At 47.9% G+C, this 27,898-nt stretch overlaps 1 protein-coding gene across 1 annotated transcript; it reads right to left on the reverse strand.

The window, feature by feature from the left end:
* On the reverse strand, window positions 1–27,748 carry dnmt3bb.1 (DNA (cytosine-5-)-methyltransferase 3 beta, duplicate b.1). The gene is made up of 22 exons (XM_048983265.1): window positions 27,608–27,748; window positions 24,679–24,763; window positions 15,811–15,961; window positions 15,334–15,428; window positions 14,455–14,623; window positions 13,305–13,408; window positions 12,614–12,772; window positions 12,415–12,522; window positions 11,787–11,928; window positions 10,629–10,751; window positions 10,484–10,528; window positions 9,968–10,047; window positions 7,384–7,496; window positions 6,609–6,792; window positions 5,838–5,922; window positions 5,605–5,750; window positions 3,708–3,798; window positions 3,293–3,441; window positions 2,924–3,009; window positions 2,722–2,791; window positions 2,509–2,627; window positions 1–2,084 (listed from the first exon to the last, which is right to left on the reverse strand). The coding sequence occupies exons 2-22, from the start codon at window positions 24,736–24,738 to the stop codon at window positions 1,943–1,945; spliced, it is 2,421 nt and encodes an 806-aa protein (XP_048839222.1). The 5' UTR covers window positions 24,739–24,763; window positions 27,608–27,748; the 3' UTR covers window positions 1–1,942.
* Between the last annotated feature and the right edge of the window lie 150 nt (window positions 27,749–27,898).

Here is a 27,898-nt window from a genome sequence, read left to right on the forward strand (position 1 = left end):
TGGAGTCATATGATCTTTATTGAGGATGTGCATCGTGAGAAGAGTCAAGTCACTTCTTCTCCAAAGAGATAACAGAATAAAACCACACTGTCAAATTATCAGCACAGGAGCCATTAATCCCGGGTGAATTAATCCCGGGTAAATTCACCTGCTAATTTTACCCGTGATTCATTCTTAGAATAAGAACTGTTATATATGCATGTTTGGTCCATGGTTATACAAAAACATTCTAAGAAAACGAAATAGTACGACAAAACTGGAAAATATATATATGCATGTGTATGCACTATACATACAGCTATATGTAGCTTTCACGATTGGTCCTAGAGTCCTGAAATAGTTACAAAATATAACGTGTAACACGGTGGCGACATATAAAACCAGACATTGTTAAAGTCTACAGTGAAAGTGAGAATAAGAGAAGTTTCAATAATAATCCTCAATCTACAAACACTAAAATCAACTTACATGCCTATATTCCAAAATGGTTTTTGCAGGAACTGAGAGAGTACGAAAACGTAGCACCTAGCAGTGTAAATAACACCAAAGAAACAGTGGATTCCTTATTCCTCAGAGGCAGGTTTTACTCACGTGGCAAACGTCTTGGAAGCGGAACGATTTTAACAGACACACATTGCTGTCACAGACATCCTTCTTTCTGATACGACCATCGCTGGGACATTTGCGTTTTTTCTTATTAATATTTCAAAAAGTTATAAGTATTCTCCTGCATAGAGATCTGAGACGCATGAACAAACGAATGTTACAGTGTATAAAAAGGTTTAAAAAACATACAGTACTTCGTTGCAGCTTAAAAATATAGGCTAAGAGCTTAAAAAAAAAGTACAATTTTACATTCAGTTCAGAGGTGGCATTTTCAGGTCCAGAAAGTAAAAATCCAGACCATGATTTACTTTCAACCAACCAGTTGAGCATAAAGAGTCACAGTCACAGAGTGCTCATCTAGTTGGTTGAAAGTAAATCATGGTCTGGATTTTTACTTTCTGGACCTGAAATTGCCACCTCTGATTCCATTTGTATAGAAAATATAAAAACAGTTCATAATATGTTAATAAGTTGATGTATTTTAATATGCCCAAATATTCCTTGATACTGTAAACATGTTTTTTAGACAAACAACAAATATGTGATTCTAAAAATACATTAACTAGTGATCTTTTTTCATTATAAAACTGATGTAAGCACAAACGTGGGCTTTTATTGGCCAGTAAACAATACAGCTCATTAACTTCCGTATGTTTTCATCTTTAAATCATTTGTTCACACGAATCACTCCAACCATAAGTTCAAATGTTATGGCCAAAAGTAATGTGGTGTTTTTACTTTGCGCACTTCAAAAAAGTTTTCTGAACAAAAAAAGAAACAATGAAAACTGGGAGTTTAAAACATCATTTCTGGAATAACATTAATAAACTATAAGTTTTGTGTTATGCTTAAATAAATCTATGAATTATACTGTTTTCTTTGTTATTAAAACAATCAATGCAAAATTTTTATGACAAATTCACCTTTTAGTCAAGTATTTTTATACCATCTCCGGAACATCTGTTAAACCATTTATAACTTTTGCATCATGTATTTTAAGGAAATTATTTTTTCTTTTATATTAGAACCACAAATATGAAATTTTGACCAGAAATTCACCTTTTTAAAAAAAGTATTTTAAATATTAAAAAACTGTTGCAGGGTGTGATGCTGAGGTACTTGTCAGAGCATGGAGTCCAGCCCATACAGGTAAAGTGTGTGTACAGTAAACAACAGTTGGGAACAACTCTGCATCCTGGCGTTCCAAGCGGAACGTCGAGATCATAAACGACTGGCGGAATATGACCCTGTAACTGGCTGCAGGAGGACAGCACCGGCGTGGTACGGATCGCTTTCGCAGAAGGAGGCTGCCTTGCTCCGGGTGGGGGCTCAGCCCCTATTCGCAGGCAAAGTAGTCCTTGAGAGGGGCGAACAGGTGCCTGATGACCGGGACGCTCCAGGAGCGGCCCAGCAGTTTCTGCCTGGCCCCGCGGCCCATGTTGGACACGTCAGTGTAGTGCACAGGAAACCCGAATATTCTGCAGGGGGAGCACATGAGCGTCTCAGTTACGAGGGGGCGGAGGGGGGTGGGGATGTGGAGGAGGAGAAGAAGGTCATGGGAGATGTAGCATCTTGACATTCGCTGTCAGTCCTGGACTCTGACGATAACTCATTCAGTTGTGGAGAAATTAATATCCCTACATTAATTAATTTGTTTTAAATTAATTTAAAATTTGTTCATTAACTAGTGGTCCTGCACTCTGGGGTTTCCCCAAACAGTTCCCCTAGTATTTCCTGTGCCACTTTCCCAGTCACTGCTTCAAACTCCTCCCCTTATCTCTCTTTTTACCACCATTCCGTCTAATCAGGAAGTCCCTGTGAAACCGAGGCCTGTCCACTGCCCAATCCCTAGCCTAACCCCCCCCCCCCCCCCCCCAACAGTCTCTGTAACGAGGCGGTCACCTTTCCAACTCCGTGCACCACAAGATGTCCTCCTTCCCGTTCATGATGACGGGGAAATGTTGGTCTTTTCCCTGCTTAATGGAGTTGGAGCGGGTGGTGATGGTTCGCACCTTTCCAAACTGCAAAGAATTATGTGAAGATGGTATGTCATGTGACCCCGACACACCCTGGCAGAAAGTCATATCACTGAGGCAACGGCTAATTTGCACGGACCTTTGCCACGCGACCGTGTTCCAGACAGTCCTGAAGTTCCAGTTTGTCCATCCCTGATGCACAAAGTGGTCTGGAAAGAAGAAGGGGATCCAAGATTGGCCACATGGCGACATTGCAAAACAACCAACGTTTAAGGACAAGTGCAAATGGAGAACCTCTGGAGAACCCTCCTCTGTACCTCTGACTCTTGAGCTCCACGCACCTGTTCATCCCTGGAAGATTCCCCCAGAAGTAGCGGGCGCGGTGGGCTGCGGACACCTCGATGGCGTCGATCATCACTGGATTGCACTGGAAAATGACACGTCATGGTGGTCTGCCAATCAACATCAGGATCGCAATCCTTTGTCGTTGCATGATTAAGCATGCAATGAAAAAGTGTTTGAGCTCACTCCTAAATGCAGCGTCAGTGAACAACCACAAATACACAGACCGAAGGACGGTTACAGAAATGGCAAGTAACACAAGAATAGGAGCTACGTCCTCCTCACATTGTTAGCGCCTCCAAGCCCCCAGAGTCCACCTACCCCCAACAGTCCCGCCCCGCCCGTAATGGCCGGCTGACGGCTCTGACCTCAAGGAAGCGTGAGATGTCCCTCTTGTCGTTCACCCCCATGGCCACCACATTCTCGAACATCCAGAAGAAGGGCCGATCCTCTCCCTCCTTCGGCTTGGCCTCGCTCAGCAGCCGGTAGAATTCGAAGAAGAGCCGTCCGGTGCCTTCTGCCGGGGAACCAGGAAGCACACGCATGGAGGGAGGGTCTGCAGGAATGCGGCTGCTCCGTCCAACAGCCTATCATTCCTCCACGCATTTCCACCCAGACCCACCCACCCCTCATCACATCATCAACAGGCAAGTCATTTATATGACTGACTCTGTTTACATTCCCAATGGACTGTTGAATAATAATATATGATTAATATACATATAGAATTTTTTTGAGTCTATATGATAAAACGTTTAAGAAGTGCAGACGGCACCCCCTTACCATACAGGCCCTTCCTGGCAGGGTTGACGATGGAGAGATCGTTACAGGGGCTGCCGCCGATTACCAGGTCAAAGGGTCCCCACTCTGCGATCTGCATGGGACAGTAGTGTGGACACACGCCAGTTACCGGCTGGGTCATGAACATCACCCACAAGAACGCCCGACACCCCCCAAAGCCCTAACCCTAACCTCAGAAAGTCAATTGACACAACAAAGAAGCTCAACGTCTCACTTAATGTTTGCCGGATCTGGTAACAACATTTCCGACATCAAAAAACGCAGCCAATTTCACTACAAAAAAAAAAAAAAAACGTACGTGCTTTTTGAACAGTCGTGGCAAATATATATGTATAAAAAATATATAAACAAAATATACAAAGAAAAACTTTAAAAGTAACCAGAATGCACTATTTCAAATTGGTGCACAGAGTGAGTAAGCATGGAGTGAGCACAGTGTGTCTCAGCGCGCTGCCTATTCCAGCATCCAGTGGCACACATCCTAACTCTACCTAGCACTGGTTTTGGTGGAGCCGGACTCACTATTTGTGAACCGATCTATATCATTCACTAATAGGCGTATGTGCACAGTGAATAGGCAGATCTGGAGTATCGCAGTGTGTTGTACAACCAATTGACCGTGTAAGATGCAGGAGCATTGCACACGCAGAGAGAGTACCAAGTAAAGCGAGTACTGCAACGCAGCAAACTAGACATGCATGCGGTGCAATGTTAATGTGGACACCGCATGTTATGCACGTGCAAGTCTTACATCATATGGGCGGTGACAGTGATCTGGGTTCAGATCATAAGGAGGTTTGAAAACATCTTTACTCTGTCGCAGGAAACAAACCTTCTCAAGCTCTGTAATTTTAATTACGGTCTCATCCCAAGATTCCTTTTCAGTTGCTTTTCTAGATTGTGTTTAGACAAATAGTCTAGAGTTTACCTCGGTTGATTCTGCACAAGCTCGGCGTGTGTCTCTCAGTCATTCACAGTCACTTTCGCCCTTGCTGTTAGACTCATAGACAGAGTGGCAGATTCGCGAGAAATTTAACAAAAAATCAGCGTGAAGGAGAAAAACGAGCAAGAACCGTTCACGACAAGACATTAGCCTTCTGCGGTACGGAAATGTTTCGGATGTCATAGAAACTGAGTGTGGTGTGGTTGTAAACATACCCTATTCCAGACCTGCTGGAGCTGGATATTTCAGAAGACCCTTGTGATCTTACTGCGATTCTGGTCTTTGTTGTAAATCACACCCCCTTTTCCCCACCCAGCGTCAGAGGCACTCGCAGGGTAACCCTGAGGGCAGAGTTTTGGTTCCCAGGCAGGGCGAGACGCCTCCAGCCAGATAAGGGCTTCAGCCCCCGACAGGTGAAAGGTGCACTTTTTCACAAGCGGGTTTTTCAGCCAGAACAATGTGGCGGTTGTTTGTTTTGAGGTCAGGGGTAAAGACATACAGGTGCAGCTGGTGAAAGATTGTCTAGACAGATCAGGCATGGGTGCAAGAATATGGATGGGAGTCAAATATTTGCACAGACGTGTGTCTCAAAGCCCAATTAAATGAAGACTTCAGCTGCTACAACCGTTCCATGCTCCCTGAAAGCCCTGAATGTCGCACTTCATGCTGATCTGAGTAGCTTAGTTTCATTGGGCTCTTGCTTTGTTTGGTAGATGCTGTGTAGCTCCTGCTCCACCGCTGCTTGCACACATATCCCGGCACTCGCTGGAAGCTCAGCCTAGCTGCACTTACGCCTGGTCGACTCCGTCACAGCTGCCCGTTTGTATTGTGCTACACTAATGTGCGTCTATCAAACCCTCACCCCTGCGTATTTTTAGGCTTCACCCAGTGGCTCCCAGCAGTGGCTGACACAGGCTACTCGAGGTGCTGACTCACATCCTTCCTGGTGATGTTCCTCACGTCGTGCACGTACTGGATCTTCCCTTCATGCCGCACCACCCCCACCGAGATGGAGTCCTCGCACACCTCTGATGCCACGTACTGGCCCACCTTGAAGCCCAGGTCCCGCAGCACCAGGTACCCTGCAAGGGGCCACGGTGTTGGACGTTACAGGGACCCCCGCCGCCCGCCCTGGAGCGCCGGCCCACCTGTGTCAGACGGGAGCTCACCCGTGGCGATTCCGTCGAACAGCGAGAGAACCCGGATGGGGCGCCTCTGATCCGCTGGTACTGCCGGGTAGATCTTGGGGTTTTCCTGGAGAGGAAGTGAATTCCGAATCCGGGTGAATCACACTAGGGCCAACATTTATTATTACATAAAATACTACAGGAAAAATGACACAAACTGCCTCACTGTACACACAGTGTACTCACTGTACACACACTGTACTTACTGTCGCATACACAGTAACCTATATACAATCTCTGTCTCTTAAGCTATAATGTTAGTATGCTTGGGGGGGGGGGGCAGCCAGTTGCCCTTGGACCCCCAGAGGTTTTTTTTTCTCCCTTCTTGGGAATTTTTGGTTCCTCTCCTCCACTGTCTTTCTTTCTTTCTTTCTTTCTTCTCTTTGTCTTTCCTTTTTCTAGTTTTTTTGCATTATCCTCTCTTAATGATGTTGTCACAACACACCCATGTAGCACGCCTTGGGGCAACTCTGTGGTGAAAGGCGCTATTTAAAGATAAACTGAATGGAACTGAATTAATCCCACGCAGTTGCACACAGTGAGACATTCTCTAACATAATCTCCAATAGAATCTCTTACTTGTCTCTTTTAAACAGTCACACACGAAGCCCAGAAAGAGCCGCCCTCCCACAAATTGTCAACATTTCCCTTTTATAAACTGTCAACACCAATTCACTTGTATAATTCCTTTCCGGCTCCAGTATAATGTAAAGCACACTAATTATGTGGCAGCCAGCAGGGGGCGACACTCACAAACTCCTGCCCGTTGTCATTCACAAAAAACTCCTGGAGCTTGATGTTCCAGTCATGGCGTCGCTTGAGGATGCCGTAGCGCGCTGGGGGCTGGCACATGTAGCAGCACCAGGGGTCCAGCGCGCGGGCGCTCTCTGATGCCCCCGCACCCACCAGGATGTCCAGGCAGTCGACGCAGAAACACCTGCAGGGGGCAGTATGCAGAGGATGCATTTCCGCTTGCCATATTATCCCAACATCAGGCAGCTATGAGGTTACTGCCTTGAAAAAAAAACAATTAACCAATTAGTATGTAGCCCAAGTAATTCAGACACCCAGGAGAGGAAAAATCTCGTTAATCTTGGGCGCTTAAGGGCGACTCTGCTAATTACCTTTAAGTGTACTTCAAGTGTTTAAGTTTGACGTTAAGTCGGGGGGGCGTCGGGGGGGGGGGGGGGTTCCTTTTTCAATAGCAAATATTTAAGTTAGCTTGGGGGGGTCCTTTCTCTGCAGAAAAATTCAAGAATTTAAGGGAGGTGAGGGGGTGTGGCCAGAGAAGTGGGGAGGGTGTGTCCTTAGTCGACAGTGAAAATTGAAACGAACAGATCGGGCGTGTCCTTTGTCAGCGCTAAATGTTTAAGTGGGCCAGGGGGCGTGTCCATTAAGCCAGGGGGCGTGTCCATTAAGCCAGGGGGCGTGTCCTCTATCCATGCTGCACATTAAAGTGAGCCAGAGGGGGTGTTCATTGAGCCAAGGGGGCGCGTATGCTCCGTCAATGTCAGGGGGGGGTCTTCACCTGCAGCAGTTGGCATTCCCGCACAGCAGCACCTCCCTGCCCCCGCAGCACACGGTGCAGTAGGACTGGTATCCGTCATCATCATACATGTAGCACATCTCCAGGTAGACATCCTGGCCACATGCACACACATCGAAGGAGAGTGGAGACGCATGTTACTATCACAACTGCAAATGCCCCCCCCAGCATAGAATCTAGGGCTCTGTGCTCATTGAAGCCATACACCTCCCCGCCCCACACACACATATATATATACATACACACACAAATGTACAAACACACATACATGCATGACTATAGTGAGGATGTCCATGTATGAGACCACTGGTTATTTGCATTAAAACAAATGCACACACACACACACGCAAACATATACCCACACGTACACACACACACGTACACACACAGATTTGTAATTATATCATTGTGGGGACTCTCCATTAATTTCTATGGGGAACACGCTAATGCTAACATGACGACCTTAATCCTTACCCAGCCCTAACATTAACCACACAAGAGGTATGGAGCTTGCACTGATTACACAACAAACCACCTAAGGGAGAAGATCTTGAGTGCAGGCATGCAGTGGGTGATACCTCAGCACCACACTCGTCCAAATGGACCAAAATACGAGGCTTTTGGCATTATAACTTCTTTGAATGCATTCACAGATCTTTGCGTGGACCTTAAAGAAGATCCCCACAGCATAAAAAAAGAGGTTTTTATTACATTATGGGGGACACATAAAGAGGGGCGGCATTGTGGTGCAGTGGTTAGCACTGGGGGCGGCATTGTGGTGCAGTGGTTAGCACTGGGGGCGGCATGGTGGTGCAGTGGTTAGCACTGGGGGCGGCATTGTGGTGCAGTGGTTAGCACTGGGGGCGGCATGGTGGTGCAGTGGTTAGCACTGGGGGCGGCATTGTGGTGCAGTGGTTAGCACTGGGGGCGGTATGGTGGTGCTGTGGTTAGCACTGGGGGCGGCATGGTGGTGCAGTGGTTAGCACTGGGGGCGGCATTGTGGTGCAGTGGTTAGCACTGGGGGCGGTATGGTGGTGCTGTGGTTAGCACTGGGGGCGGCATGGTGGTGCAGTGGTTAGCACTGGGGGCGGCATGGTGGTGCAGTGGTTAGCACGGTTGCCTCACACCTCTGGGAACCGGGTTCAAGTCTCCGCCTGGGTCACATGTGTGTGGAGTTTGCATGTTCTCCCCATGTCGTCGTGGGGTCCAGGCATTCCGGTTTCCCCCCACAGTCTATGCTGAGACTAATTGGAGTTGCTAAATTGCCCGTAGGAGTGCATGTGTGAGTGAATGGTGTGTCAGTGTGCCCTGCGATGGGCTGGCCCCCCATCCTGGGTTGTTCCCTGCCTCATGAACATCACTTCCGGGATAGGCTCCAGACCCCCGCGACCCAGTAGGATAAGCGGTTTGGAAAATGGATGGATGGATGGATGGGACACGTAAAGCAGTGGTGAGGATGTTGATCCATGAAACCACTGACTGTGCATTCTAAAATGTTTCGTAAAGAAAACACAGACGTGTGCACACATGTACGTGAGATCAGCACATCCCGACAAGCCAAACGTAAACCACTATCAGCCAATCACAATCCAGGACCGAAAACCAGCCACGCAGTGATGTGACGTCCATAATGACCCCACCATGACCTCCACCACAGGGGCCTCCCACTCTGAGGTGCAGGGGCGCCGTCTGAGCGACGCCATGTGTTTCGGATCGGCGCTCGATTAGCTGAACCATGTTGAACGGATCCGTCATCGGGATCCAACCTGCTCTCTTACCCGGACGCTGCCAACAAACGCCATGCATTTTTGAAATTTAATGGGGGGGAAACCAAAGGTCCGTGACGCTGTGGAGTTATGAAGAGCCAGAAAACATGACAGGAATCCCTGGTGCAGCGACGGCCCTCGTCTGACTGCTGGGAGCTCTGGGAATTACACCACGTGGGGCGGGGGGGGAGGGGGTGACAGTAAAGGAATCTGCTTGCGATGGGATAGGTGGGAATTGCCAAATGCTCTGGATCAGCACATGATTACAGACATGCTCCTTAGGGACTGACCCATCAGCCACCACCGAACACGGTGGCGGGTCTGGAACGTAACTCGCACAATAGGGGGATCACTGTGATTCTTAAAATAATCATAATTAGTTTGTCTCTAAAAAGCTACCGCTGGTTTTGAACCAATCTAGAATGATTCACACCCCCAGGGCCATAAATGGAGACCATCCCAATCCCTTTAGACCTTGACATAAACACGCAGCTGCTTCTGGAAGCGACACCCCCACACTAAGCGCCACCTGCAGGCCGTACCCTGAAAACACCAACCTCTCAACAAACAACAACAAACAAATAAATTTTTTGTATAGCGCATTATCACAACATTACATCGTCTCAAAGCGCTTTACAGTATCCTCACCCAAAGCCCCCAGTGAGTAAGCCAGAGGCGACAGTGGCAAGGAAAAACTCCCTAGAAGGAAGAAACCTTGGGAGGGACCTAGACTCAAAGGGGGAGCCCATCCTCCAGGGGCCGGCAAGGAGAGTCAAACCTCGTTTTTTTGGCGTTAGTACCTTGCATGTTTGGCACAGGCCTCCTTCAAATAGCGGATGAAACGTTGCTACCCTTGTCTTCCCACATGAGAGACAAAATTCTGGCAAAAAAGAAAGCGAGTGAAACAGTGCAATTCGATAAAATGAATCGTAAAATACATAAGGGGTGGGGGTGGGGCATGTAGGCTAAGGGGTGGAGCAAAGTCAGGGGAGGAGCCTAATCAAATGCTCAGCTTCTGTCTTGTTCCATTGTTATATATATATTTTCTGTAATAATTTTGAAATAACATTTTCCATTGTCTTGCCCCATTACCCTGGTCTACACCTTGTCTCTTCTAATTTTTTCCTTATACTTTCCTTGTACTACGCCATACAGCTCTAGCTCCTCCCTTCTGGTTCACTTGACCCAGCCCCCATCCCCAAATAAGGTCTGCATTCCTTTCTCCCATCCCCATTTCACGTGATTCTATTTCCCATCCTACCCCTGGCCATGCCCACACACACAAGCACGCGCCCACACGATGGCAGAATATTCACCTTCGATACTTCTGTGATTCTTTAAAACTTCATGAAACATTTGTTCTGAAATTAAAACAACAGCAGAATGTCAGCCATATTTATTTCTGTGTAATTATACAAGAGAACCACAGGGGGCGCTGTCGATACCGGCACGACCTCTGACCTCGGCTGTACACGTCCTCCGTGCCCTGCTTGGCTTTGCACAGGCCCAGTCTCGGCCTCTTGGCTGCCGGGAAGCACTCAGTCAGAGCAACATCCAAGACCTGCTGGTTCAGCGAGCCGCTGTCTGAAGATGGAGAAAGCAGACAGATCTTTGGAAGGGGGGGTAGGGGCGTCCGCCATCATCACAGACGCTGAGTGGGGAGGGGAAAACGGCTGGCTAAAATAACCTCGTTGCTACATGGGAAGAGAGGCAGGAAACCCCCCCCCCCCCCAGAGCAGCCGGCGGATTGCATGTAATAGCCCAAATGGGCTATTCGAGGACCCAATTCAGGTGACAGCTAGTGTACTTTTCCCAAGGGGCAATCCCGGGAATACCTCAGCATTCCACAGAAGCATCAGTTGCACGGAGCACACACACAGGACCCCCCCGGTGTCCCGCTCCACCTGGGCGGGCCTGACAGAGTGTTTTCACAGCCCCTTCACCCCGCCCTCCCGGCAGACAGCTTTCTGTCACACTGCCAGCCCTGACAGCTCACATCAACACAACCCAAACTTAAGCATGTACCTGCCTATGCTTTAATACCCCTGGACATCTTACTCATTCTGTGCAGGTTTCAATTTTAATCTGCACATGTATTTTTTCATGCTCCTACATTTTCCTTTTTATGTTACTGTTATATTGTTTCTTTACCTTTATTCTGTACATTTTTTTCATATAATTCATTGTACCTGTCTCTCATCGTCTCATTTTTAACTCGTATATTTAATTTTTCATTAATTGATCATTTTAATTTTTTGTTTTGCGCCTTCAATTACATATATAATACAGACGCTTCCAGACTTTACGATTGGTAAATGTTTTTCTTTTTCAGCACATTATTCAATATATTACATAAGATATTCAACACTTGTTATACAGAACAGGCTTTATGTTAATGATTTTGCCAAATTGTAGGCTAATGCAGGTTTAATGTAGGCTGGGCTAGGCTATGATGTTTGTTAGGTTAGATGTATGTGTATTAAAATGCGTTTTCACCTTATGAACATAATCCCATCGTAAACTGGGGAGAGTCTTTTTTTGACTCTACGAGACCCTAATACCCTCTGGGGATCCATGAAGCATCACCTCGGTGCTTAACCAGCAATCAGTGCCACTTACCGGAGTTCTCCATGGGCTTCAGACCCTCTGAGCCTTTGGGCAGAAAGCCCCCATAAGCCCAGTCCAGCATAGGTTTGATCTGATCTTCGGGGCTCTCCGCGTCACACAGGGGGAAGGTCTTCTCCGCCCGGAGACTGGCCATCTGCCGCGTGGACATTACATCAGATTTACTTAGCAGACATTTTCATCCAAAGTGACGTAAGATTGAGAAAGTAGAGTCAGACAGTCCCTGGGTTGAGGGCCTTGTTCAAGTGGCCGGTGAGGAAATCACCGTGCCGACTCTGGGGTTTGAAACTACAACCTACTGATGATTGGCACGGCATCCTAACCCACTGAGCCGGACAACGCGACCACATCACGCAGGATAGAGGCCTATACATTTAGGCCAGAGAATTACAACCTGTACACAAGCAGAGCGTGGGATGGGCAGGGTTTCCGATACCCTATCTCAGGAGATGAAGGGGGTCCGAGGCTAGTGGAACTCGCTGCCTGATTACGCTGCACAGCGATCCTGTGATTTCCTTTCACTTGAGAACTCCAGTGTCTGATTAGCATTCGTCGCTAATCGCAAAGCTAATCACAGCCTTGCCTTCACTAGCCCTCGCCCAATCCCCCTCCCCACACTCACCTCCAGCGCCTGGAAGATGGCCCGCCTGTAGGAGGCCAGCTTCACGTAGGAGGCCTGGTTGAAGAATTTGGGGAAGGCCACGAACGACTCCAGCTTGTCGGCAGACACCTTGGGGGTAAAGGAGGCAGGGGAGGCGATTGAGAGGGACTTCAAGGCCACAGACTTTTAACATAGCAGGGGGACTGGCTTTCACTCCCACCTCTGAGAACTTGCCGTCACCGAACCACTGGAGCCATCGCATGCCCAGGGACGCCTGCCTCTTGCCAGTGGCATGCCAGCTCACCACAATGCCTGGCCACCAGGAGAAGCCCTTGATCTTTCCCCAAACCAGCTCCCCGACGTGGAAGCCTTTGCTGTCCTGCAGGGAGAAGGAGGAGTCAGAGTGGCTAAGGAATAGCGGACGTGGCTTGCTGGATTGAGCCTGTTGTATTGGTTTCAGCCTGTTATATTGAGGCCAGAGCCTGTCCAGAAAACAGTGTATAACACAATCATGGGAGTTTTACTTACACAAAAACGTTCTGAGGGCAGAACAAAAAAATTATTGGTTCAGAGAGAGAACCAATCAGATCTTTGTCAGATGTCGATCCAACCAATCATATGTCTTGATCCAGCCTCCTCTAGTTGCTTGGACCCATCTCTGCTACAATCTGATTGGTTATCTCTCATTCGCTCTCAGAATCAATGCTTAACAGGCATCTGTTACCAGAAGCATCTCAAATCAAACTGAATCGCTTAATTTGTCAACTTGCTCGACACTTGGTACAGCGCAGGTGTTGGTACCTCTGATCAGGAAGAAGTCTAAGGTTTGGTAGCTAGCAGAGAGTTTCAGAAGATCAGCCCTAAATGGGACTAGAACCTTCACCATCCAGGTAGCAGTCAGATTACGGTACCTTGTACTCTGGCTGGATTAGGGTCTCCGAAGAGGAAAGCGACACCCAGGAACTGCTCTGGGTGGAATCCTTGGAGTCGGGCTCCAGGAGATCAGGGAGGGGTCCTCTGACACATGGGAGGCCAGCTGACAGGGACTCCGCCTGCTCGGGGTCTAGGTGACAGACGGGAGACAGCGGCAACACGGTGAGCGAGACCCATGCGATGACCTAACGCTCTGCGCGGTCGTCACTGCAATGTGGCCTGCATCATAACTGCACTTCCCGCCAAATCCAGACACACGTGGGCAGTCTGACAGGGGCGGCTTCTCTAAACATCGGACATAATTAAGACGCCGACCACTGGATCGAGAAAGAGAGGGAGAATGAGAAGAGGGGTGAGTCTCCCACAGACAGACAGCAGCTCCCTGACACACGCAAATGACATGCAGTGTCCCGGAAATCTGTGATTCCGCTATTCATCGGCAGTAAAATGAGCTGGCAGAAGTTTTACCAGCAGAACCTCAGTCAGCACTGCGCTCTAATTTTTTAATACTATCATACCATCTAGACACAATACTTGATGTACAGGATTTTGACTGTAAATCAAAAAGCATCATTATTCCGCCATTTCCCGTTAAAATGTCCCATATAATAGTAATATAATACTACTCAAGAGCGTCCCCCCCCCCATTTGTCTCTCAAATCTCTCTATCTATCTATTGATAATCCTTCTCGAGTCTCAAACCTACAACCCACTGTGCATCCATCCATCCATCTATCTATCTATCTATCTATTGATATTTCTTGAGTCTTAAACCCACAACCCACTGTGCATCATCTATCCATCTATCTATCTATCTATCTATTGATAATCCTTCTCGAGTCTCAAACCTACAACCCACTGTGCATCCATCCATCCATCTATCTATCTATTGATAATCCTTCTTGAGTCTCAAACCTACAACCCACTGTGCATCCATCCATCCATCCATCTATCTATCTATTGATAATATTTCTTAAACGCACAACCCACTGTGCATCCATCTATCTATCTATCTATCTATCCATCCATCTATCTATCCTCCCACTGAATTTCACACTGCTGCTGGACTGCTGAGCCACTTTCCTGGGCAGGAAGCCCCCTGTGGCCACACGCTGCACTGCGCCCCGCCCCTCGGGCTCCTCACCTGGCCATTGTGGGTCTCCTGCTTGCGCTGCCGGCCCCTGTCGCAGCCCCGCGGCTTGCGGCGCGATGTCAGGCCTGCCTGGAAGATGACACGGGGCGGGGGCCTCTGCCTCAGGCCGGCCTCATACTCGGCCAGCGTGTGGGCGTCGCCCTCCTGTGGACAGAGCAGGTGGGACGCATTCAGACAGGGACACGCCGCCTCGGAGCGGCGTCTCCCACGACAGACGGGATCCCGGCTGCTTCTCGCCGACTCTCAGATCCAGCCGCTCTGCTCCTAGGCTTCAGGGCATTTTCAGCTCTGACATACTAATCTGCCTGCAATCCCCCCTAATCCCACACAAGATCTCCTTCTTCCCAAACCCACCACCTTGCTCCGCCCTCCTTTGCCCCCCCACCCACTGCCTGCTGTTCCTCTCTGTCTTTCAAACTCATCCATCCATCCATCCATCCATTCATCTATCCACTTCATTTTACTACCCCCATTCTACCCCCCATTTTTTCCATGCCTTATTTTACCAGATGCAATAAAAATTAGAGCAGTTGAGTGTTAAGGGTCATGCTCATGGACCCAACAATGAAATGGTTCTGCTGACCCTGGGATATGAACCAACACCCTTCTGATCACACATACAGAGTCCTAACATACCAAGACACACAGCCTCCCCCCCCCCCCGGCATCTCCCACAGCTCCCCCCATCTGCATGTCTTCATGGTACTCTCTGTTCAGGAGACTAAATTTGGCGTTCATTCACACCATGGATTGTGTTTCACGGTTACATTCGCTCACACCACACCCCCGTCCTGTGACCGGCTCTCCCAACCCCTCACAGACCCCCTCCTGTGCAACCCCCATGTGGCCCCTACCCTGCTGTAATGGCACTGCCAGACTCTCTCCTCATCCGTCTCTGAGCGATTCCTTGTCCTTTTTCTGCCCAGGGAGAGCAGGTTTGTGTTGGTGTCTGCAGAGAAAAAGAGAGAGAAAAAGTTGAGTGTGTGTGTGGGCCATAGGAATGTAAGTGTCAGCCATCATACACACACTGGCACTGTGCCTCTCCAGATGTCCCCTGCGCCTGACAGACGCCCCGGTCACGACCCCGGTGGCCCGATCTCGACCACACAAACACCTGTGAAAACCTCGCACGCCTCCAAAGCTCCTGCAGGGACTGGTAAATCCGCCAAACCCGACCCGCAGGTTCCCTGCCCCGTATGTGTCTGGACTGTTTCTCAGACGTGCCTCTCGCTCCCATGTGACACACCTAGAACACCCAGGAAACAGGATACGCAGACGAGGTGGGGGGGGGGACGGCTGGGAGGGCGTGTTCAGGTTTAGGAGACTCTCACCTGGGGTGGACGCGGCTTCTCCACTCTCTTTGGGGCTGAACGGTGAGGGGGGCTCAGCGGCAGGCAGGGGGCTGCTCTCGCTGGCGCCCTCTGGCTCGCTGTCACCCTGGGACAGGTTCTCCAGCGCCCGCGAGTCCCCGTTCACGACAGCCTGGTCAAAAACAAATGCTCAGCACCTTTCCCGTCATCCACGCGGCACATACTCAAACCACGCAAACAGCCATTACACTAAACATTAAATATACACCTTCTTTACTTAGGAGATGCTGAAGCACCATGTTCTGCAAACCCACCATGATTACCATCTTCCAGCTCCACTCACTAGCTATTCATTTTGTTTTTGAAATATCTTGAGGGGGGGGGGGACCTTTTGAGTGGGGCCCCCAGGACCAACAAACCAGTTCCTAACCAAAGCCCAAGCCTCCGCGTGCCCAGACGATCACATGACTGCAATCTCCAAGCCTCCGTTCTGCTTCCATGGGTCTCATGGCACTTCCCAAAATTCCGGACTGTCACGGGATACTCAGGAACCTGTGCGACTGGGTGGCCTGAGGACACGTCTGCCGTGCTGCGTTGATTCCGGACTGTTTAAGCGTGAGGGGCACTGCATAGGACTAGTGCCCAAGCACTCCTGTCATATTCTCATTGATATCACCGACCTCGAGCAAAAGACATGCAGGGAGCGAAAAATGATAAAGTGAATCCGGCAGAGCGGTACCACAAAGCCCCCCCCCCCCCCCCCCCCCCACGAAACTCTATAGAGGTTTGCATCTGTTACATGATGTGCTGACAACAGTGCCCCCTTGCAGGCGAGCATCTCACAGAAAGCGACCCTCCCCCCCACCCCCAACCCCCAGCAGCACGGGAAGATATTTTCTTTACACCAACACCCCCAGCTTACTGAGCGAGACGTGAGTCGGGCTCAGATTTCACTGTCGTTTTATCTCCCCCATTTATCATGGGCGGAAAAGCACGAAATCGTCATGGGGAGCAAATGAGAGAGAGAGAGAGAGAGAGAGGGGGGGGGAGATAGAGAGCAAGAAAGGGAGCAAAAGAGAGAGAGAGAAGGGGAAGGAGAGAGAGAGAGTCCTGCCAGAATTGGTGCTGTTGTAACTTGAACAAGAGATTACAAAAAAATGTGGATCCTGCCCTGAAAGATTACTTCACCCCCCCCCCCCCACAATGTGAAACAAGTCACTCGAAGGATCTGATGGACTCAAGGAAGGCCCTACGTAAGGAAGGCTCTACACTAGGAAGGCTCTACGCAAGGAAGGCCTACGTAAGGAAGTCTCTACGTAAGGAAGGCTCTACGTAAGGAAGGCTCTACATAAGGAAGGCTCTACACTAGGAAGGCTCTACGCAAGGAAGGCTCTACACTAGGAAGGCTCTACGCAAGGAAGGCCCTACGTAAGGAAGGCTCTACACTAGGAAGGCTCTACGCAAGGAAGGCGCTACGTAAGGAAGTCTCTACGTAAGGAAGTCTCTACGTAAGGAAGGCTCTACATAAGGAAGGCTCTACACTAGGAAGGCTCTACGCAAGGAAGGCTCTACACTAGGAAGGCTCTACGCAAGGAAGGCTCTATGCAAGGAAGGCGCTACGCAAGGAAGGCGCTACGCAAGGAAGGCTCTACGTAATGAAGGCTCTACACTAGGAAGGCTCTACGTAAGGAAGGCTCTACACTAGGAAGGCTCTACGCAAGGAAGGCTCTACACTAGGAAGGCTCTATGCAAGGAAGGCTCTACGCAAGGAAGGCTCTACGTAAGGAAGTCTCTACGTAAGGAAGGCTCTACGTAAGGAAGGCTCTACGTAAGGAAGGCTCTACACTAGGAAGGCTCTACGCAAGGAAGGCCCTACGTAAGGAAGGCTCTACGTAAGGAAGGCTCTACACTAGGAAGGCTCTACGCAAGGAAGGCGCTACGTAAGGAAGTCTCTACGTAAGGAAGTCTCTACGTAAGGAAGGCTCTACATAAGGAAGGCTCTACACTAGGAAGGCTCTACGCAAGGAAGGCTCTACACTAGGAAGGCTCTACGCAAGGAAGGCTCTATGCAAGGAAGGCGCTACGCAAGGAAGGCGCTACGCAAGGAAGGCTCTACGTAAGGAAGGCTCTACATAAGGAAGGCTCTACACTAGGAAGGCTCTACGTAAGGAAGGCTCTACACTAGGAAGGCTCTACGCAAGGAAGGCTCTACACTAGGAAGGCTCTATGCAAGGAAGGCTCTACGCAAGGAAGGCTCTACGTAAGGAAGTCTCTACGTAAGGAAGGCTCTACGTAAGGAAGGCTCTACGTAAGGAAGGCTCTACACTAGGAAGGCTCTACGCAAGGAAGGCTCTACACTAGGAAGGCTCTATGCAAGGAAGGCTCTATGCAAGGAAGGCTCTACGCAAGGAAGGCTCTACATAAGGAAGGCTCTACGCAAGGAAGGCTCTACGCAAGGAAGGCTCTACGCAAGGAAGGCTCTATGCAAGGAAGGCGCTACGCAAGGAAGGCCTGCCGTTTGTCCTGGTCTACTAGCCGGACTTCATGTGGTTTGTCAGCCAGCAGATGAACAGGTTTCCATGTTAATAAACATGTCATAGGCCCTGTGTCACATAAAGTGTATGTTAAAATGAACCTTACAAAACACAGCAATTACACTGAAAAACCCTTTTACCCAAAGGAACTGATATTGTTGCGCGGCTGGGCATTAAAACGGCCTTGCCCAGAGTCGGCAGAGACCAACAGCCTTCCATCGTAAGAAGGCGGCGCCAACCTACCAAGCTATAAATACACTGCCCACAAAAACAATGCAAAATTAGAACAAAAATAAAATACCAAACCCTGATAATTATCTTAAAGCACCTTGTTACATAAACAAAAAACATGATGTGGAAGTGACATAAATTTACATTTAAATTTGCGATACTCTCTTCTGCGAGAGTTCCTGATGGGGGAACATCGCAGTACTACATTCAGGTAGTAGGGGGAGGGTCGGTATTGGTTACAGTTTGTCTACTGTGGGGGGGGGGGGGCTTTCCACATAGGGTGGCACGGTGCTGTAGCGGTTAGCACTGGCCCCTCACACCCCGGGTCCAGGATCTGAGTCTCCGCCCCTAGGTCAGTATATGTACAGTTTGCATTTTTTCCCCCCTTGTGTCATTGTTGAGGTTCTTCCATTCTCCCCCCACAGGCTAATTTGGAGTTGTCAAATTGTCCATAAGTATGAATGGGGCGTGTCTATCTATCTAATCCAGTGTTTCCCAATTTGGTCCTCGGGGACCCACATTTGGTGCATATTTCTGCTCCCTCCAGGCTCCCTGCCAGACATTCCACATTTTTGCATCTGGTAGGGAACTGGGAGAGAGCAAAAAGGTGGATTGTCCTTGGGTTCCTGAGGACCGGATTGGGAAACACTGATCTAATCTAACTTGTTCTGTTTTTAATGCTAATAAGATGAGCTGATGTGTAGATAATATCTAGCTCCCAGAAGCTATCTCACCAACTACTTGCGGCACCAAAGACTTGCAGGAGATGTCTGAAAGGAGCATGGGGGCGGGGGGTTGGGGTGGGTGGGGGGGAAGCGATACCTTTCAGCAAGAACAGGCCGCACACGCTGACAGACTGACAAACGGGCCAGCTTAGCACTGGGATCAGAGAGCGTGTTTGCAGGGGATTTTCTTGGAAAATACAGTGTGAGGTCTGTGCTCCAGCTATCTGAGGGGTGATTTATTAAAAGTGGGATTACGCAAGAAGTCTGAGATGAGGCTAGCAGTGCTACTAATTTACCGTTATAATTATTCTTATCAATCTTATTAGCCATCCCTCCACCTTCCAATTTCTGATCCAGTTCAGGGTTGTGACTGGTGTCTACTGCTATCATTATGATTATTATTATAATTATTATTGTTGTTGCGACTGTTGTTGCATTTCCTTCACCATTACTGTTCCACCCCCCCCCCCCCCAAGATATCTTTCCAGCCACAAATTTCTTTATGCCCTAAATAGGTGTCAGGTTTCAGTACAAGCACTTTTGAGAGCCCACCATGCACCAAGCGAGGGGGCGGGGCTTGCTCGTTCCAGCCAATCAGAATCGCGCAGTGCGGTGCCCATTACAGCAGGTGTGGGAGCCTGAGAAAAAAGTGGCATGAGGTGATTTGGAGGGTAATTCTTTCTTTTTGCCTTTTGTGCTGGATCTGTGGGGCCTCCCTCCTTTCCCAAATCCCCCCCCGTGCCCCCCCCCCATACAAAGGGGCCTAGATGGGACTCTAACGTACCAGGCTTTTGTAAACTTAAAAAAAAAAAGTCAAAGTCCTGAGGCCAGCCTGTAGCCCAGGTGGTTGCGCGGTCCATTTAGCGCCATCCAATGGGATCACAGGCTGTCTGCTTTGATCACATTCTGAAAATGGGGGGGAGGCAGGGGGGTGGGGAGACCACCTCCACATTAGGCCCGCAGGAAACTGAGGCTCGGAGACCTTTGGACAGCGAGGTGGAGGAGTACAGAATTAAGTACGGCATCAGAATTCACAATTACATTATATAAATATTCGGTGGAATTCTGAACAAGGAAACTCTTGTGTGCGTCGTTTGCAGGGGAATTCCGGAAACGTCGGGAATTACTCTCGACATGCCGCATTGCGAACGTTAGAGGAAATTCTCACATGGCGTCTCGACGGTGCACGCACAGCCGCGTACCGATATCGCTTTCCGTCGAGGACACAGAAGCGGCCTGATGAAAATTTGCCAGTAAGAGCTCAGGAGATCCTAACCCCAAGGGTCTGGACAGGAATCAGCGTGAGCAATGGCTTGGCAGAAAGACACTTCCATTTCTCCGTAATTAACAGGCAATGGAAAAACAGGATTAGCCATGTGGTACATGCTCATGGGAACAGATTCAGAAAATAACTCATCATTGTTGACGTTTTAGAGGTGATACCGTGGCCATCAGGTTTTCATGTCTGCAGAGTGCAGCAAAACGTGTAGATCGGCCGCGATTTCTCCCACGCTGGCTACCGTTTGGGTTCTGAGAGCGTCACTCGGTGACCAAAAGGAAAAGCTACACATCCTGTTACAGAAGCATCTCCCTACATGAACTGGTATCTCCACCAGAACATCTTTCTTATCATCACTGAAGCTAATCTGGATATCTCCGACACAGTGGCATGTACCGACAGCGAGCAGGAAGCCCTCATGCTTCCCAAAGTCTTCCCAAAACTCTCTGATTGCACCTTGAATCCTGCCTTCATGCCTCGGTCACTGAGGCCAACAGGCTGATCAGTAATGGAGGTTCTCTACACTCTATATTCTGCTTTTCCTGAAGTTCAATTCCTACCAGACAACGGCTGAGAACCAAATTTCATCTGTCTATCTGTCTATATGGCCAGAGTGGTGGATCTGAGGCTAGGGATGCGTGCCAGCAATTAAAAGGTTGTTGGTTTGAATCCCATGAATGCTAGGAGTGATTCTACTCCATCAGGCCCTTGAACGAGGCCCTTAAGCTCCGATTGCTTCATCCAGGGCATGACGTTAATCTACGTACAGCCCTAAAAAGCAGGTGCTTGGACTTTCACGGAAAGTTTGGAGGTTAGTGGCAGAAAAAACTTCACACTATTCCATTCAGACTAGTGTGGTGCTGAGGTATCATCATGGTTCTCATCCCTGAGGTGATTTGTCATGTGGTGGGTGCGGCAACGTCCTGTACCAGCATGCGCTCGTTATCTATTTATAATTACTATCCCATTTGTCCAGGACAACCTCCAATTTACACGTCTACACATCTGACTACTGTGGCAGCTCAGGCTGGGTGATTTAGGGTTAGGACTCTGCGTTTATTCACCTGTAGAAGAGGAGACTCTTTCCTGGGTCTTGAACCAACAACCATGCCACGTCCTTAAGCACAATGCTACATCCAGTGCAATTGGCCCCCAACAGCAGCTGAAACAGTAGCGGCAGGTACCCTGCGGCATGCTCTCTGCATTACAGCTTGACATGAAATATACAGAATCTGACTATCCCCTACATGCATCTTGCACATATAGGAACTCCACACTACTGAGGTAATACAGCAAGTTACTCATGTAAATACTTGTTTTGCCAAAGTACGCTAATTGAAAGCTAATGTACTTTTTTGTGCCTCAAGGTTTATGTACATGGGTCTGAACTAAAGGCTTTGGGAAGGGAAAAAGTAGTAAAAATGCTTGGATTGCATCTATCCCTACACAACTGCCATTAGAGAATCTAATGGTGACTTGGAATTATTCGCACAATTCAAGGTTTCTAGATGAATGAATAATATAATTGGATAGTATTGAACAATACCAAGAGTAATTTTGCAAGTTACCGTGGTAGAACCCAGCAACCGAACGTCTCACACACACAGGAACACCCAAAGAGGAGTACCGGAAACACGATGAGAAATACAGCAAGGAAACAGCCGTTTCATGGGTGAGATGCAGAAGCGTAGCCAGACCCAACCCTGCACCTTCGAATCTCTGACGTCTCACGGCTGGATACAGATAATCCCAACAGACCTCCAGGAAAGGAAAATCCAGACACTGGTTTTAAATGTCTTTTGATTCGATTAAAAAAAAAAGAACTCTTAACGTCTTTAAACTGGGAATACCATACCCTGAGGTGAAAGGCAGATTTTACGTGCTGTGATGGAACGATACCGCGTTTTCATTTTGAAATTGCTACTATGCTTGAATTAATATGCCATCATAAAATGAATTTTATTATACAAACAAAAGGTGTAAATTTCAGATCACAGACAACTACAGTCGTTTTTCGTCAATTAATATAGTCGCCTGTCATGGGATTTAAGAACTACACGGTAATAAATACTGCTTAACTTTAAAAAATAATAATAATAAAAACGTATCAAAGAGACGGTGTGCAATCACCTATAGGTCTTAAAGCTGTCGCAGACTGAGAAGGGTGTAGCCTTATTAAATTCTTAAAGTTTAACCATTACGTCGATTTATGAAAACGGCAAAAAAAAATCTGGATCATATTTTAATAGAAGTATAATTATCTTCTTTGTGCTACAATAACACTTAAAAGGCTGAGGGCTACATTTTCTTAAGCCAGGAATACAAAATTGGAAATTCAGTCACACTTTCCATAGTCATCATTTTTGCGTAAATTGTGGTCACTAATCTTAATAGGCAATTTTCCTTCGTTTACGTCACCGTTTACCGTTTCATATGCCGAAAGTCCCTGCACAACCTATGGCCTGCAAATTCAGGAAGGTGTGCTGGGATTGATTTTACCAAATACGCCGATGATGACGGCAAAAAAACATCTAGGAAACATTTACAGAGTGCGTGTTAATCCCACTATGTCAAGGCAAAACAGCTCTCTAAAACTGAAACCAAGTCTCTGTCTTCAAGGTTGCACGAAAAATGGTTTAATGCAAGCAATTTAACGTCAGCACGGGTTTCATTTCCCCCAATTTAAAAGTAATTAAAATTTTACTCGCAGTATAAAAATATTCAGAGAAAGTCAGGGCGCTTTAGTATCCAAGTGCGAGTCTTCGTCGTGTTCTGACGTGTCCTTTTACAGAAACGTCAACGCTTAATTAAAGCGGGGCACTTTTTATAAGCTTCTCACTTCCAGGTTAAATTTGCTTTAGAGGGTAAAAGGGTGCTTCGGGGAGACTGCGAATGTCTACATTTCACAGGGAAACTACACAGTTAGCCTAAAGGTTAGCGGGATTTGTAATATTTATGAACATGTTACACGTGTGAGATCGTATGGTAAGAGCATATTTCCACATTTCCAACCATCTTCCGACCGCTAAGTCAATACTGGGGGAGCCTGTCCCGGGACGCAGCGCCAGATCGCTGGGCACAAACGTTGGAGACAATTTAGTAGCACCGAAATTAATGTCCCTGGACCAAGGTTCAACTCCATGGCGAATTCAGATACATTCTTATAAATATGCATTGACGTGGTATTTAAAAACGGTATTTAATTTTTTTCTCAATCAAAACGTTTTGCCACGGACACAGTATGAGTCTTACCACGGACAGGTTTGCCCGTGTACGGACACGTTAATGATCCCTACCCTGGACTGTGGCAGGTAAACTGAGAACCAGGAGGAAACCCACGCAATTCTAGGAAAACATTCAAACTGCGTACACACACAGAGCAGGTGGGATTCGAAGTAAAAACCCCGGAGGTGAGAACCAACACTGCTGCCTCGCTAATGAATGCGCGGACACATTTACTTGCAAGTGTCAGTGAATTCACGCGAACGAACGGAAATTCCCTGGAAAGACAGGCTACTGCTGCGCATGTGCGGCCGTGGGTGCTGGCCGGTACACGCGGGCACTGCGTCCCGATTCGTCGGACGGCATGCGAACTGAGCGAAAAAGGGGCTCGCATTTAAACCCAAACCGGTGCGCGATCACGACAAGTCGAGTCTGTGGCTGCGGCATAATGGACCCTTTGTGGGGGCGTCAGCTTAGCTGTCCAGTCGCATCGCGAGCCGAGACCGGCTGCGTGGTTTTCCTATCGGAGGTAAATCATTAGACTGTGTAAAAAGAGGAAGGGAGGTGGGGGTGGGGGGGGGGGGGGGGTAGTTTCTGAAGGGCAGCCGTGTTAATGGGAGAGGTAGAGCTGGCCTGGAAATGCAAGGGGGGGGACAAAGGGTGACTGAATAATAAATGCTCATCGTGGGAAAGGGGTTAAAAACCTACTATAGAGCATAAGTTTGTCTTTGTATTAAAGCACACCGAACGTGATCTGCATGCAGTCAGGTATGAATTCCCACCAGGGGCACAAAGAGCAGCAATGTGGCAGGCAGTACTTTCCAGATTCGGGTGCAGGGTGCATACATTCCAGCACCCTGAAGAGCAGCCCCCAAAGAGGCCCTGAGCTTGGCCTTACCGTTGCTGTAAGCTTGTCACTCTCCACCATGATAGCAGAAGAGTATATGTTCGATGGCATCAAAGTTCAATCACTTCCTTGTAACCTGTAGATATAATAGGGCAGAGTCAGGCACTGAGCACGTAATCGGAGCTGCGGTGTTTGTCGCCGCTCAAACCATCCGTTTTGTTGGGGCCCCATAAATCTGGGAGCCCCATTTTGACCACAAACAGTCACTACACCAAGGGGCCCCTCAAGTGACTTAACCGGGGCCCCTGGGTAAAAGCTCTGTCGGTTTGCACCTTGCTTAACTTTGCCCTGACCAATACCGCAACACAAATAAAAAAACAAGCACATGCAAAGCCGCATTAGTCATCTGCACATGTATGGGAGAACTTTGAACCAAAACAAGTTACGTTACAGAAACTATGAGGTAGATGTTTATAGAAATGTTGTCCGTGGACAAGCCGACACCAGACCAAAAAACGCAAGTGGATTACAGTTAAGGTGACATCTGTCCTGACAGGAATATGCAACAATTACTTCACACATCAAAGCAGTTGACTATTAGATTACAAACCGTGCTGCCAATTCAGATAAAACATCTGAATAATCACGGAACATATAAACCCAGACAGCTGTTGGTATAACACTCAAATTAATTGCACTAAATCATATAACTTGGCAATCTGAGTGGTTCTTATGAATGCGGTTACTAACATAATCCAGAAAAAAAACTGATAAACACACAATGCAAAAAGCTGGATAATGACTAAGAAAACTACGTCTAGTTTAGACTTTGGAAGAGACTAGAGACAGGGGGGGGAAATGGTGCAGATGCAAGGCTTTTTTGGGGGCAAACCAAAGGAACAATAAGGCAGATAACAAGTAGTCTGGGGGAGGGGGGACAATTAGAATTGGTTCCCCGGGACAGCAGAACACGACAATATACTTCTCTGAGCAAGACTGGACTAGTCAAAGGCAGTTAAGGGCAGAGCAAAGAGGCTTCATGTGTAGAAAAGAGCCTACATGAAATAAGAGCTTCTTAACAAAGGGCAAAACTAAAGTAATTGCTTGAAGGGGAATGCTCAATGCACCTGAAAACAGATGAGAGAAGCCAAGCTTTTCATAGAGAAAAAGGGTAAACATTGTCTGGGTACTAAGCACATGTTCGGCCCTGGTGGGGTGGAGTTACCAGGTGTCTTACGCATTATGGATCTCAATCCCCACATGGCGCATGGACACGCACACGCACTTTCTCGCCGCGGTGTGGCACCACCGCGTCCAGGCTGCTTGGCGGCCCACCGCAGGGAGCCGCATGCGAACCCCACCCGCGGAGGGGGTGGAGGCGGTCAGAGACGCCCTTTTGTTGAAGCCGTTCCTACTGTTTTCCTACCTGATTACCCTCACCGCAAGGCAAAGAAATCACAAAACAGACAGCTTCAGATTGAAATTTCATACATAGTTAGACATGACTGAACATAAAAGTCCACGGCTTTAGGTATTATTTAATATTCTCGCATATTCCCGGACACACCTACACCTCCACTTGGATGATGGCCTAGAGTGTGTAAAGTTTCTTAAGCTTTGGGACAAAGTTTTATTTTCTATACTATTTAAGGGACAGTATTGTATTTAAAGCCCCAGTTCATATCCCCCCACAGATTGTAGCTCAGATCTCACTGCAGAATTTCGCAGCTTTGTTGCTGTTGTTCCCTCATTAGCAATTCCGGCATCTTGTACTTTCAGTGTCTCTACTGCAGAGTTTCAACTAAATAAATCAAAGGCAAAGAAAAAGTCAAGACCTATGGGGGGAGGTTTTACCACTATATGAAACCAGGCAGCCAGATCCCGCGGATTACACTCTCAATGTATTTGAAGGTCTGAATACAAGACATAGCGGAGTCATGAGAGGCCGGTTAGGTCTGTGGTCTGCGGCATTCCCACCGGAATCACACGCACATGTACAATTAGCGTTAGTATTGCGCCAGTTTGTAAATAACTGCGAAACCTCAGGAATGCAGACAGGTGGAGAGATTCTGTAGTAATTTTAAAATCTGCCATTTATTGCTTTTTTTTTTCTTTTTACGATTCACGTTACTTGCTAATGTGCGAGTAGAACAAGCGACGGAGAATTCCTCCATCCATTTCGGCTCCGTATAATGTGCCTAGGTGCCGCCTATTATTATTACAATGCTTTGTTTTGGTATACTTTGCGTGATAATGACGGATCGTAGACTCGCGTGTGTTAATAATGTTATGTTAATGGTTTCGTCTAATAATCATGTTAATGAGTGCGTGCGTTGGGCTACTTGTCAGCGCGGTATTCAACTGGCAGCGTTTACTTGCGTGTTGAACAAGCAAAGAGACGGCGTCGCTTTGGCGAAGGGACTGAAGTACATGGAGAAAACACGTGTTTAACTACTGGGGACAGTATAAGCCGAGCGTGTGCAAGTGAGTAAAACTGCTTTTCGGGATACAGTAATCGAAAAGGAAATACGTTATGCAGTATAAAATACTTTGTCGAAATTTCCACACGCAACAAAAATAATCACAAATCATAAGGTATTTTCCCCATTTGTAGTTAAAGCCTATGTAGGCTACTTCAGAAGACACGTTGCCTTTTTTTCTCACTCCTGCTTCAAGTCTCTTTACATATAAAAAGTATGGATAATGCATGCCCTACTTGTTAAATAGTATTTTACTAAATAATACTTAGTGAAAAGTTAATAAAAATGCAAAGTGCATCGAAAAAACCGCTGCATTAATCAAACGGACTATAATCTATCGTTTCGTTGCGTATATTACCGTGAAGATGGAAACATCGCTCGCCAGCTATAAAAGAGTGGATAAACTATAGCACTGATCGGGTCTTGCCGTAGCATGCTGGAAGCGTGTGATCGCAAGTATCGTCCATTGAATGTGAAAGTGGAAAAGATAGAAAAGGTACCTGTTGCGGGAGCCGCAGTAAGGGGTCGCGGAGTGCAGGGGTCGATCGCTCCCTTCGGAGTTTTCGCTAGCCGGAGTGTCACGGCGTTTCTGGACCGACCCCGCATATACAGCGCATTTGAGCCGATATGTAAATATAGGCTAGTCCAGTTTTTCCTCCCACCCCCCCACCCCCCCCGATTTCCTCCCACCGCTGTGGCTGGCTCGCTTTCACACAGCACTCAGGCGTGACTTTTCCCAGGTCTCGAATCTCACTGTAAATACACTATATTTACTTATTTTCCTTCAGAGC

This window comes from Brienomyrus brachyistius, chromosome 18 (genome assembly GCF_023856365.1).
Source record: "Brienomyrus brachyistius isolate T26 chromosome 18, BBRACH_0.4, whole genome shotgun sequence".
NCBI lineage: Eukaryota > Metazoa > Chordata > Actinopteri > Osteoglossiformes > Mormyridae > Brienomyrus > Brienomyrus brachyistius.

Bases quoted from the DNA above. Each gene is read 5' to 3' on its own strand.
- dnmt3bb.1 (XM_048983265.1), bottom strand. From the start codon at position 24,738: ATGCCATCGAACATATACTCTTCTGCTATCATGGTGGAGAGTGACAAG. The intron at 12,773-13,304 runs GTACCGTAATCT...TTCTCCCTGCAG, and splicing joins TAATCCAGCCAGAGTACAAG to GACAGCAAAGGCTTCCACGT. The intron at 3,442-3,707 runs GTAAGGGGGTGC...GTTCCCCGGCAG, and splicing joins TGCCAGGAAGGGCCTGTATG to AAGGCACCGGACGGCTCTTC.